The sequence below is a fragment of the Melanostigma gelatinosum genome (assembly GCF_949748355.1).
Source record: "Melanostigma gelatinosum genome assembly, chromosome: 9".
NCBI classification, from domain to species: Eukaryota; Metazoa; Chordata; class Actinopteri; order Perciformes; family Zoarcidae; genus Melanostigma; species Melanostigma gelatinosum.
This window is the reverse complement of record NC_136642.1, coordinates 13067354-13086380: the sequence shown is the minus strand read 5'-3', so window position 1 is coordinate 13086380 and position 19027 is coordinate 13067354. Positions and strand designations below refer to the sequence as shown.

General features: G+C 41.0%; 3 protein-coding genes across 8 annotated transcripts; 2 read left to right on the top strand and 1 right to left on the bottom strand.

Moving 5' to 3' along the window:
- Positions 1–264: 264 nt before the first annotated feature.
- On the bottom strand, positions 265–5230 carry trip13 (thyroid hormone receptor interactor 13). The gene is made up of 14 exons (XM_079274877.1): positions 5112–5230; positions 4855–4938; positions 4452–4611; positions 4185–4311; positions 2968–3023; positions 2792–2882; positions 2611–2683; positions 2465–2528; positions 2287–2373; positions 1979–2085; positions 1632–1785; positions 1063–1175; positions 869–938; positions 265–787 (listed from the first exon to the last, which is right to left on the bottom strand). The coding sequence occupies exons 1-14, from the start codon at positions 5114–5116 to the stop codon at positions 692–694; spliced, it is 1287 nt and encodes a 428-aa protein (XP_079131003.1). The 5' UTR covers positions 5117–5230; the 3' UTR covers positions 265–691.
- A 67-nt stretch (positions 5231–5297) lies between these two features.
- Positions 5298–10813, top strand: brd9 (bromodomain containing 9). Of its 6 annotated transcripts, none has more exons than XM_079276001.1 (17): positions 5298–5438; positions 6075–6298; positions 6384–6512; positions 6595–6751; positions 6854–6911; positions 7602–7746; positions 7860–7970; positions 8205–8323; positions 8421–8553; positions 8720–8795; positions 8872–8979; positions 9100–9232; positions 9327–9438; positions 9551–9607; positions 9695–9800; positions 10176–10361; positions 10560–10813. In XM_079276001.1, the coding sequence occupies exons 1-17, from the start codon at positions 5390–5392 to the stop codon at positions 10649–10651; spliced, it is 1995 nt and encodes a 664-aa protein (XP_079132127.1). In that variant the 5' UTR covers positions 5298–5389; the 3' UTR covers positions 10652–10813. The 6 variants fall into 6 exon arrangements, with proteins under 6 accessions (XP_079132127.1, XP_079132128.1, XP_079132126.1 ...); XM_079276002.1 differs by having other exon boundaries at positions 8202–8323; positions 10176–10346; XM_079276000.1 differs by having other exon boundaries at positions 8202–8323.
- Positions 10814–11618: 805 nt separating this feature from the next.
- zdhhc11 (zDHHC palmitoyltransferase 11) lies at positions 11619–16079 on the top strand (the record flags this gene model as incomplete). The annotated part of the gene is made up of 11 exons (XM_079274899.1): positions 11619–11647; positions 12603–12821; positions 13294–13472; positions 13583–13684; positions 13793–13917; positions 14029–14184; positions 14276–14382; positions 14468–14517; positions 14598–14661; positions 14749–14821; positions 15940–16079. The coding sequence occupies exons 2-11, from the start codon at positions 12603–12605 to the stop codon at positions 16077–16079; spliced, it is 1215 nt and encodes a 404-aa protein (XP_079131025.1). The 5' UTR covers positions 11619–11647.
- Positions 16080–19027: the final 2948 nt, after the last annotated feature.

The window sequence follows — 19027 nt, the reverse complement described above, 5'->3', positions numbered from 1 at the left end:
TATTTCTGGTATTGTGGGCTTTTTCACTTACTGCCTTTATTGTATTTATCACGTGTCTCATGAAAGAAACTACCGTATATAAAATCAGTCTTTCCCTGTTTAAGACTGCGTGACAGTATCTGTGCGCCACCAAGTGGCGGCCTAAAGGCTTCGTTAAAATCTCCAAAATGAATCTGCAGCATTTCAACAACACACAAGAGCATAACCGATACTGTTTATTACAATGCTATATACAAAGTAAAGTCGTCATGAACACATGCAGCCAGAGAGTTTGGAGACGATTTGATGTCAACATAAATATAGATCCAAATGAGATATCCTCAACATCATCCTAATGTGTACAGAGTGATTTGAATTAAAGTTCAAATAACTGATTTTAACATAAATACCAAAAGAAGCCGGCACTGTTGAGGTTCTCCATCCTAAACCAAACTGCCTGAACTGAAACCGACTTGGTGGTTTAAGGTGGTAGCACCAACAGAACTTACCTGAACAAAGACTTATAATATAGATAGCATTTGTTAAAACAATGGTATTTGCCAATATGTTTATCACGTTGCTGCCAAATGAAAGGGTTAAGCTTTATAAAATAAGATGTAAGGGTTGTAGTTTTCCATACTACAAACGAACAGCGCATGGGATTGAGCGCTCACTAACAATCATGTGTCAGCCTTTGGGCATTGTAATAACTTCAGACATCATTGACCAGGTTAGCCTTTTCCTCCATCTGTTTATCCACTGCTTGGTCCATCGCCTCCAGAAACCTCTCAAGAGTTACCGTCGGTGTCTGCAGGCGAACAAACTACATTAAAAAAAACAATACGAGTCTTTTCCTCCTTCAATCCGTTGAACAAAATCAAATACTTACCTTTACAAACAGTGCGTGGGCTAGAAATGGTAACTTCCTGAGAGCCCGTCCACTCAAACCTTTGCTCTTTCTGGAAAAGAAAAACAAAACATGAGCCCCTGGCTGTTTCAGCTCTCACTGGCACTCAGTGTTTAGACTACAGCACGGAGACGGTGTGATTTGGGTTCTATTGCATTATGGGAGGCTTTACTCACACGGCAATGTTCCTCAGGTACAGACTGTGTTCGGACACCTCACTCTTTGCAAAGCTCATGGTCCTTAGCTCATACATGGTAAACAGCTGCTGCCGGGGGTAGATGATCTGGCACTGCACATAGAGATATGGGAAATATATCAACTCGCCATATTCAAATAAAGTGTTGCTTTTTGAAGCATGTTGACAATAAAGTTAAATATTATAAGCATCTTTTATATACAACCGCCAACCTTTTAATTAGTGGACAACCTGCTCTACCCGCTGAGCCATCATAATTCTGTCATGTGTCAAGATATTGACCTACAGAATTCCTAAAACAAAGATAATCCCCCAATAAACTATCATACCCACTGGCACCTAAGTATTTTGTTTTTTTTAAGATGAATACGGCAGATGTGTTTTGCAAATAATTGCAAAAATATTTTTTTCATTTTTTTATGCATCTATTTTTCTATTTGTTTCAAATTATGTCATTTTTGTTATCGATTTACAATGCATGTCCTGAATATCAATACAAATGTGATCTCAAAAAAGAAAAGGAAAACGGTTGCTCGATTGTTGGGTCACCTTCATCAGCTCCTCCAGGCAGGAGAGGTAGATGTTGTAGATGCCCTTCTCAGACGGAGGTCCGATGTACTGCTTGATGTCCGCTCTGTCCACAAACGCCAAGTCGATCTTTTCTGTCACATTGGAGGTCGTCAGGATCACCACGTTGGAATGTCTGAAACATGAGACCAAAAGTCAAAACAAAACAAACTTGTGTAAATAAGACAAAAAAAGAAAATCGGATGGATAGATTTCACAGTGAAAACAGTAATTAAGCGATTGTAAGGGGACAAAAACGAAGGCTTCCACAGTGTCACATGCTATCAGAGAGGTTTTAAAACAGAACATAGACCGATTTGCTTCCTGACCGTTTGATCTGGTCCAGTTGAGTGAGAACGGAGTTGACCACTCGGATGGCGTCAGAGGGCTCGGTTCCCGCCTGGCAGGCACTCCGTGATGCTGTCAGACTCTCCACCTGCCAAAACACATGTTCACAGAAGGAGCAGTGTTAGTCACAGCAAAAACACTCTTGAACATGAAATGACTTGAACAAAGCTTTCCGTTTTATCTCAAGCTAATCAATCAAGGAATGTCATGAATACATTAATTGTAGGGGCTCAGATAAAACAGATTCCAAGAATCAAGTTCATTTCCCTGAAGCAGATTTTTTTTTTACCTCATCAATCAGAACAAACACGAGAGCATCTTTGTCGTCTATCAGTTGTTGGATCTTTTGAAACATCTTGGTGACCAGCTTACCGCTCTGTAACAAAGAGGCATGGTGGGAATACTTTCAGTTCCGTCTGAAACATGCTTCAATCTAACAATGGAAGATAAAAAGAAGCCAGGTGTACCTCTGAGAACCACTTTGAGAACAAACTGTGGCTGTTGATCTCGACAAATTGCCCATACGAATACCTGCAGGGAGAAGAGGTGACTTTTGAAAAGAGCAGGTGCACGTTCTGCTAAAGCGGTTTCACAGAAATGAGGATTGACTTACCGACTCGACAGTCTGATTGACAGCTTCTGGGCCAGAGCTTTGCACAGTGACGTCTTCCCTGTGCCCGGGGGGCCTGAATGTAGGCACACACACAAAGTGATGAATCGGTTGTATTACGCACATCCTCCCTGGGATGACCTCAACTGATAAAAATGACTGTGATTTCTCACGAGTTATTTACCGTGAAGCAGCACAACACGGTTCCACGAAATCAGGTTACTGTCGACCTTTTTGTCTGAGAAGAAAATGGTGGTTGTGATGTAATCCAGGAGCTGCAGGAAAACGAAAACAATTGGAAGTTTAGCAGTGATGGGTGATGAAGTTATGCCATCGTTTTCTCTAAACTGCTATTTTCACCTGGGTTTTGACTTGACTGTCGTACACCAGACTCTCCCAAATCCCATGGAATTCAGCTGTTAAACAGAGATTAAGTCATTTTAGGGGAATATTCAGCAAAGATTGAATAGCAAACCAAAGCTAATAGATAGATGCACATTTACATAATGAAACATAAATATAACTCACTTATTATTATTACTTTAACTGTGCCTTTACATTGACGCTTGAGCTGGCCTTTATCTCGCTTAAAGCTTTAAATGATGAACACGTATCCCATATAAGCTTAAAAGGCCGTTATAAAACAATTGCAGTTTTCTTCACAACAGGGAAGGAAGGCTTTGGTCAGGTTGGATTCATGTTGATTAGAATGGATTCCAGTGACATCAGCATATGCCAGATATATAGCGGAGGCAGTGTATACGTCTGTAAGAAATTACAGAAAAGAAATGCCAAAATAGGTTGGGGGTCATTTAGAAACATTGTTCTGCTTATGTTATCAGATGTTTTAAACTCTCAAATATCAACTCCAGTATGAGATATGATAAGAAAATTAAATAAAAACATAAAAGAAAGAAATAGTAAGAAAGTGCTTATGAGACATATTGGGAAATTAAGAAAGACAAGGAAAGTGTTGAGAGAGCTGCTGCAACAGGCTGCCTACCACTCTGTGGTCATATTCTTATGTTTCACACAAGGCAAGGCAAGTTTATTTGTATAGCACATTTCAACAACAAGGTAATTCAAAGTGCTTCACATGAAACCATTAAAAGCATAAAAGGCAAAAGTAAAGGAGATTTAAAACATACATTGAAACAATAAAACACAAAATAGCGTGGGACTCCAACCCCGCCTCGGGACTCTAACCCGGCCTCTCTGAGGTCTTAATCGATGTCTCCCTGAGACATTACGCTGTACGCAATCAACCATACACTGCAGCAAATCTGCAATTACTCGCACACAAACCACGTCTGGAAAAGATCTCTGCCGATCTGCGTTTTATAGTGTACGCTATTGTTTTTATCAAAGGCGCCTCCATTCAAGCTCTGTTGAATTATGTCACATAGTTTGTGACATACTGAGGATATGGACAGCATGAATCCAAGCTGACCACAGCCACAACAAACATTCTACAGCCACCTTTGAAGCCTACAGGGAGTGTAAATCCAGTTCAACTGGAAATAAATCAAACTAAGAAAGCATGAATTTATCAACGCGGTGTTATTGTGCAGCGTCACCTGCTGGCAGCAACCAGTGATTGGCTGCTGAAAGCGCCTCATCCTCCTCCAAGCTGAGCGTGCTGGGTCCATCCTCATTCAGAGTGAAGATGTGAACGGAGACAGAGCAGCTCTTCAAGTCGAGGGGCTGAGTGGGTGAGAAAAACAGTTAATGAAAAAAGAATAAACAACTGCAAAGCAGGATTACTTCGTCCATTACTTCTGAAAAAAATAAATAATAATATAGAGTGGTGGAAAACATTCACAAAGCAAACCAAAATAACAGACCTGTGTTACTAGCTCCTCTTGATCAACTACAGCCACAGCTTCCACATGTTTCTGCAGGAAGTCCTCATCAAACTCTGCCCATCTGTAGTTCCCAAAAACCATGCTGTGGCGATTCAGCAGACCCAGAACATGTATCCTCACCTCAGACAGTTTAGCTGTGCTGAAATGTGAACAAGAATGGGAGAAAAAGTCTGCATTTACATAATTTCCCCACATGTGATTACTGATACCATACCAACACCAATACGATCTTGGTTTAGAAAAATAAGACTTCAGGGATTTCCCAATGTAATTGTTTGGAAAATATATTCAGTTGTTAAATAGTCGAATAACCCAAAACATGATTTCTCAGCGTCTGTCTTTTCACACGTATTCAATGTTTTGAACTACTCCGCGAACCCACCTGTGAGATTTAACATGGACCTCCACATGAATATGTTGTCCCTGGTTTCCCAACGCCATGCTGTCACCGTCCATCTCTGTAAAACTGTGGACAAACGGGAAACATTCAGAACATTAAAAGCATTTATAGTTCGTTATGCTAAGCTAAGTGTAAGTTGGCGATGTTGTAGCTAGCTACGCAGCTGGCTGACGTTAACAGCCTTCAAATAGTGACGGTAAACACTTCGCTACGTCGACAAACCGGAAACCATAACTTACACCATTTAAGTTACGTTATCAATCTGAGGACTTGCATCAACACAATTTCTGCTACTCGAGAAATTATCGACAGTTCGCTGTACTGTCAGAAAGCCGACAGTCACTCAAAATCAGCGCGCTGATTTCTTCCACCGGAAATACATCATTTGTTTTGGGTTATCACTTCCGCCTGTCGCGAGCTTTCTTGTTGCAAAGGTTTGTTAGGTCTGGACCGACGCTAACGACCATTAGCAACGTAACTGGAGTAAGCAAGAGTATTCTGCTATAAACACGGAGAGATGGGGAAAAAACACAAGAAACATAAACCGGAGTGGAGAACAGTTGATGGTACATAAATGTATATTTTACTGTTAGTTATCGCACCGCTTTTGTTCCAGCTAGTTAGCTTTATGTTAGCTAGCTTAGCTGGCTAGCTCAACTGGATAAAACAGCAGATTTGCTTTGTTGTTGTTGTTTGTGTGACGGTCTTCTCTACCACCACGATGCACATGCCACATCTATCTGGTTAAATGTCCTGCTAACATCCCGACTTAATCAGTTCTTTGTAATCAATATATTATACAACTTACCATTTTTATATATATTTTTTGCTGTGCCAGTAAGTAATAACTTAACGTTAGGTAACACAGCAAGTTACTTAAGATATGAAATTATATTTTTATTTTAAAAATATATTTACTTTGGTCTTTAAGTATTATGGAATTACTTCCAGTAACACAATGCAGTTAAATGCAATACAACCCAGTCACACAATACACAGCAGCTTTTCAGATAGAAAAGCTACAAGTTAATATAACGTTAGCTACCGGTACTCTTTTACAATACACAACCTATTTGGCAAGTAATAGCAGACTTGACTTACAGTATTCCTACCATACTAATGGCAACATCATTCTACATGCTCACCTACTGCTCCCACACATTTCATCTTTTCTATCTCGTCTATCCCCTGTTTGGTTGTAGACAATGAGGACAAGACTCTCGAGAAGCCCCTAAAGCTCGTGCTCAAAGTTGGAGGAAGTGAGGTGACCGAGCTCTCGGGTTCGGGCCACGACTCCAGTTACTACGATGACAGATCAGACCACGAGCGAGAACGCCACAAAGACAAGAAGAAGAAGAAGAAGAAGAAAAAGTCTGAAAAGGATAAAGACAAATATGTGGATGATGAGGAGAGAAGACGGCGTAAGGTTAGTTTACAAAAGAACCTTTTAACTTATGAATCTGTGTTTCGTGCCACTATAAGTGATAAATGATTTTAATCTCATCCTATAGGAGGAAAAGAGGAAGAAGAGAGAAAGAGAGCAGAATGAATCAGAGACAGCAGCTTCTACTGCTGCCAGCGCCGGTGTACCTGTTGAGCCTTTCACTTTGCCAAAAAGTATAATAAGTATTGGATTGGAGGTGAGTAAAGTTAACTTAAGCCTGAGAATATGATCAATACATTCTTAATGTTGTTGCTGACATCATGACCATATCTCATCAGCCGGAAGAGAAGAAAAAGAAGAGAGAGAGAGAACGAGAGAGAGAGAGAGAGTTTGAGCTGGAGCCGGAGCCTGAAGTGGATGAGTTTCACCACAGTGTGAAGTTTGATTTAGACCAACAAGGAGACAGGCCGGTCCGAGCATGCAGGACACAACAAGGTCAGAATGGCTGTCTATGAGGACAAGATAACATTTTTCATTTGTAAATGTGTTGATAAATATCTGTATTTTTTATTTTTTTTTACGTTTGCCCAAATGCAGAAAGTGAATCCACTCCTCGTCAACAACTGCTGGAGCACTTTCTGAGGCAGTTGCAGAGGTGAGGAACACTGATTCAGTCTAATGTCTGCATCCACCGGTGATGCAGACCTTCTTATGCTCCTTAAGACACCGCCCCACACAAGGAGACAAGAAATATCATACATTAATTAACATATTCCCGTGAGATTTACTAAAAGATATAAAATCTTTCTATTTTTTGACACACACTAAGCATTTCCTTTTTACATTACTCTCAGTCCAAAGTTTCACTTTTGCATGCAGCACGGTCAAATTAACGAACATTAAATAACCTGAGCACGCACATTGTCCTCGGGGCACAAACACATTTGGTTTTCATGGCAGTCCTCTAGTCTAGAACAATAGCATTTGTTGTTTTTTCCATGCAGCACCCACATATAAAATGTTGTAGGGTGCAATAAACATTGCTGCCTTTATGGGCTGTAGGCGTTCAGTCTTTAGTCTATTTGAGCATTTGTTATTGTGAGTGGAGGAGGGGGAGTCCTGTTGCTATCAACACTTGTAAAACATCACGCTAAATGTAAATCAGGCCACATTATGATGTGGACCGGTTCATCAAATCATAGCACAAGCAAGATCCATTCATGTTGATCGTGTTGACCCGACAGATAACGCTCGCTGACATGATCAGAACACAACAAGACAACTCTCAACTAATCTTAAGGTCGGTGCTGTATTGAATGACATCATGATTGTCTTGTCTGTACAGGAAAGACCCCCATGGATTCTTCTCCTTTCCAGTAACAGATGCGATTGCCCCCGGTTACTCAATGATCATCAAACATCCCATGGACTTCAGCACCATGAAAGACAAGATTATGAACAATGGCTACAACACGGTTACAGAATTCAAGGTGAGGATACTTTTCAACACAAAGGGAGAGTTTGTGTGTGTTATAAAGGGTTAGAAAGTGTGTGCAGACCAAGTTTGCCTTCATACCTGTTTGAACACTGTTTTTGCCTTCAGGCGGACTTTAAACTGATGTGTGACAATGCCACGGTGTACAACCGACCAGAGACTGTCTATTACAAGGCTGCCAAGAAACTGCTACATACAGGATTTAAGATGATGAGCAAGGTAAAGAGGAAGAGAGGGTTTTAGGGTGAATTTCTCCATGAAAACATCACTGCCATCATCAACAACTTCCCGCTGTCCCTTTCTATTTTCTTCATCATACCCTTATATCCATACATTTCCAATTAAGTAGTCGCAATTAAGTGGCCACTTGTTTCCTCCGCCTTTGCTCAGGAGCGGCTGTTGGCTTTGAAACGCAGCATGTCTTTCATGCAGGAAATGGATTTCACCCAGCAGGCAGCCATTTTGGGAGATGAAGACCTTGCAGCTGATTTACCTCCTCCAGAGATCATCCCCAGCCCAGTGGAATCAGCTAAAAAGTCCAAGAAACAGCCAGTTAAAGAGGAAGTCATTAGGTATTCTTTCTTTGTAATATCTGCAATAAATGTGGCTTTTTGTGTGTGTAGTATCCGTATAATGATCTGGTAACGTTGTCTCCTGTGTGGTCTTCAGTTACCTGTTTGAACCAGAAGGAAACGCTTGCAGCTTGACCGACAGTACAGCAGAGGAGCACGTCCTGGCACTGGTTGAGCATTCTGCAGATGAAGCTCGAGATCGGATCAACAGATACATGCCCAACTCCAAGGTTTTCCTTTTTAACTTATTGTGTAAACATTGCCGCTCATACACACTGTTTCTACAAGCTGTTGCTATATTTTCTTCCATAAAATGACAACGTGTTAGTGAGGCTTCCACGCTTCAAGGAGATTCTTCTTCAGTGACAATATATTTTCTCTCGTGTGTGTTTTCAGATGGGCTACTTGCGTAAAGAGCAAGACAGTTCTCTTCTATACACTGTTGTCAATCAGCAGGAACCCGATGCAGAAGGTTTGTTGTCATATTGTTTTTTAAACATCTTTCAAATATTCACTACATCAGTGTAATTATTCTGAATGTGTTGCAGACTACATACATTCAGACTACACTCATAAAGTGGACCTAAGTTCTCTGTCAAACAAGCTTCTACCTGGATTAACCACCTTGGGTTTCAAAGATGACAGGAGACACAAAGGTATGCAGTAATGTGACCTGTTGTTGATTTAATTCATATACGGTAAATAACAATGACTGAAGTTTGCCACAAAGTCTATGACTTCAGATGGATAATGCTTTTTCTTCTTGCTCTGTGTAGTGACGTTTCTGAGCAGTGCCTACAACGTTCAGACCCTTCAGAAGAACTCCATCTTTCCAGACCTGCTACCCGATGAGGTGGACACGCTCTATTCAGCCTATGGCGATGAAACGGGGGTACAGTGTGCTCTCAGGTAGGGGGGACTTCTCTGTCATCGGTTAAACTCTGATCTGAAATGATCTTGTGAAAATAATGTGTGTCCCCCCCCCCCCGTTTTCACCCCGAAGCATACAGGAGTTTGTCATGGGCTGCGGAGATGTCACGAAGTGTTGGGTCGACAAGCTTCTGGACAAGATGACCGCGGACGATCACACTAAAGCTGTCAGTCAAATCCGACAGGTATCTGACTTCTACCTAATACGCAGTATTACACACATTACTTCCATCATGTTCTCAGTCTCCAGGCTGGTCTCCCGCCTGTTATCTATGTGATGCTTCATTTACGTTTCAGAAAAGAAACATCACGCTCAAACCCGATGAAAGCAAATCCAACATCTGTGACATGCAGGTATGCTGTAGTTTTTTGAAAACAGTGATGCTACGTTTAAGTAGTTGGCCCGGCTGTCTGATTGAAGCTGTGTGTGTGTTTGTTTAGATGGTAGATGGCACCGGCCTGGGAGAGAGTGGCTCAGTCCTGGACTTCATGTCAATGAAGAACTATCCTGATATGTCTCTGGAGTTATCCATGCTCAACTCATTAGGTGATTATCCCCATCAACACTCGGAGTGACTGCATGTACATGCACACTTAAAGTCTTTCACAACATAATCATAGTAGAAATAGGATTATGGCGGACTTGCATTAATGGGATAAGGCCCTTTGTCGCATTAAGCGTATGTCATGTGTGGAGTCGCAGTATTAGTGGGCATTATAGCCACGTAATCACCAATCCTATTAAAATTCTTAGGCTGCGTTCTTACTACATTTTGAAACGTAGCAGTCAAAGTACTTGAAGGATACATAGCAGAAATATTGGGTAGGATGCTCCACTCTGTCTTTTCTGCTTTAAATGGGGGTAGTTGCATTTATTTGTTCACTTGCTGTCCTACAATGATCTTCCCTCTTTCTTTTTCAGGTAAAACTGTGAAAAAAGAGCCAGGCAACGAGGAGGGCCAGCAGCAGTTTGACGATGCAGACAAACTCCTGCAGGAGTTCCAGGAGGCTCAAGTGGACAGAGTCGGCTCCAGGCCCTCGTCCAACCTGTCCTCCCTCTCTAACGCCTCAGAGAGGGATCAGCACTACTTAGGTATCTGCAATAGGAGTAAGACTTAAAAAAAACTAGGTGGACTGCTAATGCTTCTTCGCTATAATTTAAACATATTGTCATTTGCATGCTAACGCGTCATAATACCGTGTTGCTAGATATCAACTAAACCTCCACTTTTTTGCAAAATTGTCATTGCTAGTAGTAGTAACACCAGTGCAACAACGTAAGAGCCATGTCTTCTTTATTTCGCAGGGAGCCCACCACACTTGGACCAGTCTGAAATGGTTCATGATCCCTACGAGTTCCTGCAGTCTCCGGAGCCAGAGAGCGCAGCCAACAGCTGACCACACACACACACTGCCATGTTGTTGTCTCGGTGTCAACAGCACCGGGTACTCGGTCTCGGACTGTTTCAGCACTGTGGAGACGGCAGGAGCCCCTGACCTGTTTTAAAGACTGAATATGATTGCACCGAGTGTTTGTAGTGTAATTGTATGGTTTTGTATGAGTGCAACAAATAAATGCTTGCACCTGTATAAATGTGTGTGGTTCAATAAGCATATGAAAAACTATTATATATATATATATATATTATGTAAACAAAGGACCTGTCAACCAGTAATAGTCATCCAAACTTGGTGCATTAAAAGCATGTTGTAAGATCGTCCAGCTGCGGTAAAGATGCACTGCTGAGTCCTCAGATTTGTGCAGCAGTAAACTCCCATGAATGGACTTTCATTGAGCAACGTTTGCTATTGTTTCAGTACGAGAGAAACAATAGAGAAGTGAAAAGAAAGCAACATGCATGCAGTGTACATTGACACTCATGAGACATTTGAGATGAAATTCCGCTGTGAAAGAATTGGGCTTTATTTTTTAAAGCAGAAGTGTCGTGTTGATATATCTGTGTTTGCAGTTCGCTATTGTTCTCATGGAAATTCTCCAGATTGATCTGCACGCTAGATGCGCAGACGCTCGGTGACAGAGTCAGTGGAGGGCCACAGTCGAAACAAGAAAAGCTCGGTATCTTGAGCAGAGCACATGCGCAGTAGGGCCGTTTCCATAGCGCCGCCGCTCCGACCTGCTGAGTTGATTCTTCAACTTCTGATCCTTGGCTGACACAAATCAAAGGACGTCGGAGCATTTTAATCGTCTTTACGGGTGTTTTTTAAACGCGTTTGTCCGCGCGATGTGTTTTTGATCACGATGTGACTTTTGCATATTCGAGCACGTGCTCTACTGATAAACGAATCATTTGCTATCAAGCGATGGTTCTCCGCCTGTAATTGAACAGGAGCATATTGTTTTAACCTGATGGTCGCTTTCTTTCAACGGCAAAAGTAAGTAATTCCACATTGCTTAAAACTCCTGATAGACTATTGTGGAATGAAACCCGTACAGGTTATTGTTGGCATGAATATTTACATTTTCAAGCCGTAAAAAAGATTTGAATTGTGAATTTGACACAAAATGCAGGGTGAGCTAAAGCACACCACCTTTAACTCAACATCAACGTTAGTTACTTTATAAAACAAACATCCATTTATTAGCTGACATAAATTTCACTAATTAGCCTTCTTCAGTAATAAAAACAAAACATTAATTGCTAAAAAGTCCACAAATTATAGTTTATTTCCAGGTTTTGTAGATAAATTGGTGAACTTTGATCATAGTGTTGTGTTGGGGATAAGGCCAGGAGCAAAACATGTGAGTACAAGACCTTTCACAAAGAAAGGGATGTAGCACTTTGTGTGACTCTTTTACTCTGGATCAGCTCTTTTCTTTAGGCTATGTGACAATATCCTCCTTGGTGTATGTATATGTATATATATATGTATATATATATATATTTATGCACTGATGCCTTTGCCATTTGTAAAGATGGATAAGGCACCGCCTCTGTTTGGTATTTAGTCCAACTGTACCTTCATAAAGTTTATGATCAGTTTTTGTTGCAACAGTTTGTTGGTGAAACTTTATGGTCATGTGCTTTTGTTGACCAATATTCCTGATATTTTGTCCACCTCATGTATACCACTGAGGTTAAACTATGACTGTTGAAATATTTGCCAGTGTATTAGGCATACCTAGCTAAATGCAGTCTGAGTGTAGGTCCATAATGGCTGAACAGTCACTGTATCATTATGCTCAACTCATTTTCCTAACTCATTTCCCCAGCAAATACAGCCAAGATCTGCTGGAGCTAGACTTACGTGTAGTACGTGTAATGTGTGCATGGATGTGTGAAGGCGCCGGGAAGAAGCTCCTTCTCATCTGACTGTGTTCATTCTCAAGATGAACTGCTTCAGCCAAAAGCTGAGACGCACATCTCCCGTGCGTGGCAGCAGTAGAAAGGAGCTGGTCCCCTCGAAGCCTCCCAGGATGAACGGATGGTCATGGCCCCCTCAGGCTTTCCAAGTGGTTGGCTGGCTGGTGTTCAGCTACCTCACCATAGTCAGCTTTGGCATCTATATCCCTCTTCTGCCTCTGCCGTGGAACCGTGTGCTCTATGCTGTATCCTTAACACGCAGCTGAAATGTTGTTGTTGTAGTAGTAGCTGACTGTTAAGTGTGCATCAATGGGTATTTAACATTAGCCTCTGCTACGGGTTTTGTTTGGACTGCAGGACAAGACAAGGATGTTGTTGTGTGGCCTGTCTGTATGGGCTGCAGTCACAGCAGACGTGACTCTGTCTCTGTTACTGTGGTCTCTATGAAGCCCAAAAGACACAATCAGTGGTGTTTTTGTCACATGTTGAATGCTGCATGATGTCAACACTGGTTTGTTTAACTGAGGCTTCACTCAGCCATAGGAACGGTTGATTTCTTCAGAACGGACTTTATTTCTCACACAAAAGATCCACTTGTATGCAACAGTTTGCAGGTTCTTTTACACGTGGGCCAATTACTATTCTGCACTGTATTGTCACATATTGCAGTGTTTTTCGAATGTTATTGCTGTTTTCCTCGACTCTTGTTGTGTGCAGCTGACTGGCATAGCATTTGTCGTACACTTTTTTGCCCATATTGCTGCTGCGACAATAGACCCGGCGGATGTCAATGTGAGGGCCAAACGGAGCTATTACAGTCCAATGGCGCTTTTTGACAGGACTAAGCAGCCGCATGTCATCCAGGACCTACACTGTTATCTATGTGATGTCAAGGTGTACGTATTCTCTTATGGGATTTAGCTTTCTCTAAATTAGAAGCAATATAGTTTGGCAATGGTGCAAAAGTTGTGTATTATGACGTTTAACATAATCAATCTTCACGTAGTGGGGCCAAAGCGAAACACTGTGGCGTTTGCAACAAGTGCGTGGAGGACTTTGATCACCATTGCAAATGGCTGAACACCTGTGTGGGTGGCAGAAACTACCGGTAAGAGAAGGTTGTGGATGGACTTTGTGTATCTGACCTCATGTCTGATGTTTAAATGAAAGGTGGAATGCTTTATGAACCAACATCAGCGGTTGTGTGTGCCTACAGGTGCTTCTTTGTGGCACTGTCCTCTGCTATGCTCGGCGTCTTCCTGCTCGTTGTTGTGATTTTGTTCATATGTATTCAGCATTACCTGGATCCAAACAGCCTGCGGACCGCCCCACAGTATGACAGTGAGTCACCATAATATTAAGCTTTTTTTTTTTTAAACGGCTTTGATCACATTTTTGGTAATTGCATAATTAAAAGCTGTTTGAGTGTTTTTTTTGTCCTTCTTTCTGTAGGTATGCTGGGGAATGGTACCTGGCTGGTGTTTTTACCCTTAGCACCCATAAAGACCAGTTCGGCTGGTCTCCTTATATTAGCGTTCACAACAGCCATGCTGAGCATCGCCTGCATGCTGCTACTCGGTCATCTGCTGGGCTTCCACTTCTTCCTCTGTGAGTCACAATCTTCAAGACACACATTTTATCGGGCTCTTTTCACCTCATCCAGTCATTATTCCTCACTATTCTCCTCTTGGCTTTCCAGTTTATAAAGGCATGAGCACATACGATTATGTGAAGCGCCAAAAAGTAGCCAGAAACATCGAAGCAGGAAATCCACAAGATGCGAAAGTCAACAGCAAGGCCCCACAGGTGAGACCTGTCCTTTGCTTCTCACGGACAGCAGTTTGTTCATTGTGCCATGTGTGTTAAAATGTTTCCTTTTTTCTTTTTCAAGATTGAAGACAGCTCAATCGACTGTGAGCCAGCATTATCACATAGTTCAGGGTAAACATCTTCAAGTTCTTATTATACTATTTGTAAGGCTAGTTTTGTAGAGAATTAATGCCATTCTGGTTTTCCTGCAGTACCTGCAAATTTGACGATAAAGGCCCGCTCACGAGCCGACTTTCAGAGTCCATATGCACTGAGGTAAGCATGCCTACTTATACCTCACTTTAATTATTTTACATGCATCGAATGGGGAATGCTACATTAATGTTCTGTTTTGTTTTCTAGGTGGAGAACTTTAGGAAATCAGCAGTTAAAGAGAATAGTTATGGCACAGAAACTCCCACAAAGAACACAGCAAGTAAGTATTTGACTTCAGCTATGAGCACTATAGAGTGCTGCAGGAATGAGAGCTAAAACCGGAAAATGAGTTCGCATTTTTGCCCTTCTGGTCCCCTTGTCTATAAAGGCATTGTTCTTTTGAATGGGTTTTTGGTTAGATGCCTGAAATAATGTCTGTGATTAACACAAGCTTGAGAGATTCATGTTCTTTGATGTAAAATACGTCAGTAGATACCCCTCTCGTGAATTTTTGAGCTTTTACCAGTCTTAAAAAAGGTGGTTGCTAAGAAGTGGCGAAATGAGACTACTCAATGTCATCACGCTGACCAGTCGGCCGTCACAGCCTCCTTGTGTATACTCGCACTCATGCGACCGTGGTGTGGTCCATTTGTAACCCAATGTTAGGACTAAGTCTGGGACTATAGATGAAAAATAGCCTCTTGGCTACATCAATGTTTTATAAATGTGCACTGTCCCTAACCAAATAAACCAATAAATAAATGTCATCTTGTTATTTCTGCCGATAGCATTCACTCTTCAAAAACCATAACAGTGGTGTTCATTTGTGAAAATGATCTTGCTCAACAAAACTTGTGTTTGCCACAGCGCTAATTGTCTGCAATATTCCAAAATCAAACGTATTCGGTTCGTCATGCGCACCGAACCGTGATCCTCGTACCGAACCGTGAGCCTCGTACCGAACGGTTCAATACGAAGACGCGTACCGTTACACCCCTAACACACACACACGCTCACTCACACTCGACACAATTACATTATTGTTATTTTTTTCCCTTTTCTTTCTTTCTTTGTTTTGTTGTAATGTAATGTCTTGTGCATATTTTATTTTTTCGTTGTCATTTTGTAAAATGTTATTATTATATAGGTGGAGGCTTCAAATAAGCCAAGTTGGCTTTCTGTCTCTTCCTGCATTGTGATTCATTTATCACAATTCATTTATTCGTTTGATTATTTTAAATTTTGTTGTTTGAATTGTGCAAAATAAATAACTCTAACTCTAAATGAAATGGAAATATAGGATGCATGCAAATTCATTGCACACAGATCATTTTTTCTGTCACGTTTATTGCAGTTTGTAATTAATACTTGTCTCCTTTTGTTTCCTGTGTCTGTAAGGGGAACTGTCTGTGAGCGACAACAAACGCCGGAGGCCCGACACTAAAGAGGCTCAGAGTGCGAGTGAGAAGTCTGTTCACCGTGTTCCTGGAGTGCAGGACCCCCTGGGAAGCTCAGTTATGACTCCACATGATACTTAGCAGTAACAAATGTTTGCATGGTGGTGCATCAGGATGTGCTGCTGTGAGAAATTAGGAATTTATTGTGAAGATAGGCATCATGAAACTGAGCCACGCAACCATGAAGCATTGCTGATAAGGACAGAGGACACATTGGACTTAAAACCACAGTTTGAACATGGAACAGTTATTTCATCCAGAGGACATTTTGTATGCAGTCTGAATAGCTGTGGACCCGTCATGTTCTTAAAAAAGCCGACACTGTTTTTTTTTTACAACGGTTGAGTTATTTAAAGCATTGTTTTATCTCACTTAGGTGTATAGAGAGTCAAAGTCCAGCCCCACTTTCATGTCAGCCTTTGTTTCACGAGCCTGATTCAGATAGCTGGATGTACTCTGGCATCTTCCTGAAAGGCTGGAACATGATACTGGATGTTGCTATTCGTATTGTGAGCCAAATGGGTATCAAATAATATAGACAGTGGAGATGGTTGTGGATTTTAGGAAGAACGCAGCCCCACCAGCCCCTATCACCCTGGGTGACTCCCCCGTCGACGTGGTGGAGTCCTTGCCAGCAACACAACCGACTGCGTGCCACCTCTCAGGGACGTGTGGCTGCTCCTGAGAGAGTTTCGTTTACCTAGTTGTTCATTTAATACCATTCTAATTCATTGTATATATACTGTGCATTTTTATTCTATTTTATCAGATTTTTAATTGTTCCATTTCTTCAAATTCAATATCTGCTCTGTTATTTTTATTGTACTGTATATATTGTGCATTTCGATACGTAATATTTTACTCCCTAAATTGCTGCTGCTACAAACTAATTCCCCCCCCCTGGGGATGAATAAAGTTTATATCTATCCATCTAAATATTGACTTTTCTTTTTTGGAAGCGTCTCCAAGCATCCTTGGGAAACTCGTGCGGTCGTGGATAGGATGGATAGGATGGAATGTGCTTCCCAGACACCAGCTGGATATTAACGTGGTGGAGAGCAACTTCCCCAGTTCTTCCACCTGCTGAAACGTCCAGGACATTACAAAGACGACTGTAACTTTGACAGAGACATTCTTGCTGCTATTTGTAGCACTGACACTGGGTTTGGATTGGTCCAGGGAGACTGTACATCAACATATCACTCTGTACACTTTAGTAATCCTGTATCATTTGTTATCTTGCTTGGCCATCCAAAATATTGAATTACAGTACAAAAGCAGTTGAATGAGTGATGTAAACTAGTAGTTGTGTTAGTGTGTAACACTCACAGACACATGTGGTGATGCATATGTGTCTTCAACCATTGTCTCGTAGGTTTAATCCCATTCTTCCCAGTTTAATTGTTTTAAAGATCATGATCGGGAGACTGTTACAACAGAGACAGATTGAATTGCTGTTGCTGTTCTTTATTCGTGGTATTGTTCTGAAACAGGATGCGTGTTGCAGTTCCTCGAGCCTTGTGATTCAGAAAATGTCAGTCTTTAAACATTAAACATTTGATATACATGCTTTAAAACAAGTTCTCTTGATAACTACAGGACAGCTTCTCGTACACGGCTCTGTTACAAAACCATAATGGTTTTCGATGTTCAAACCGGAAAATGGTTTTCCAAAAAGTTCATTCATTGTAACGGATGTAAATTGAGTAAAGCAAAAAGTGTTTCTTTGCAAGCATATTGTACAATGCAGCAAGTGTCTACATTGACATCTGCTGTAAAAAAATAAATATATTTATATATATATACCGTCAGTGCTGTCATTACCATTATTTTTACTTTTGTGTTAATCTTTTTAGTCATGTGAAACAAAGAGAAGTTTAGTAAATAAGAATGCGATTTAACACTGGTTTCAGAACTATGCTAATCAGAGCATTTATCTAACTTTCACCTGCATCATAGAGCTTGTGACGCAGGCATTCACTGGAGCAAAAGGAGACGCAGATTAAGAGTGTTTACCATTTCTACCACTCGATGGCAGTATACGTGTATTTAAACCATAGATCTGTTATATTTACCTGTCTTTGTTAATTGTGTTATTGATACAGATGTATTTAATGCAGGTTATTTCATTTGATGTTGATGGTTAATTTGCAACATTTCCGTTATCAAATCCTACATAATAGTGTAAAGTGTGACACTGGGCAAATGTATGGGAGGTGTACTGTGTGTATTTTGGTATAAATGCAAGAATCCTTTTTTATTATTTGCAATGTCTGAAAGGAAGAACATATCTGCAAGCAATATCAAAAGCCTGAAACCTCAAAGTTACATTTACATGTATGAGCTTACAAAATAAGACCATTAATACATGTTGTAATTAAACAACTACACCCGTTATTAATTTTTTGCCTTTACAATTATTTATTTTCCATTAAAGGGGAAATTATTGAGAAGCACCAAATGGGGTGAGGGCTGCTATTAACCACACGGTGGCGCACTCGAAGCAGCTTTAGATAGACTATTATGTCATCAAGTGATTTCTCCCAGTTAAGGTTTTTTTTATTTATCAAGCCCTTTCTTTTGCTCATAGAGATGCATGTTTTTGAATAGTATATCCGAGAGCTTGGAATTACTAGTAAGATTCAGAGGGCAGTCTTGGCAAGATAAGCATCCTTTTTGCCGACAGAGAATTTCCCGTCGTGATATAAAGTGAAGTCCTGCGAGTCAATTCCCTCGAGCCAACTGACCAACCGGAACATTCAAAAATCCTGTGCTTGAACAAGTCATGATCAAAGTACTAATCTTAAAAATATTTGTATTGCTTGTATGTGACCCTTGGCCTCTCATTTCCTCACTCTGTGGCTCATGGTCACACACACACACACACACACCTACACACACACACACACACACACGTACACAGGGGCTTCATACTGGTTGTTTATTAATAATGAATGCATCAATATAAAACCATCCACGTCCAGTGTGTACACCTTCCTTCTCCACCTCTCTAAGCACCAAAAAGCTTG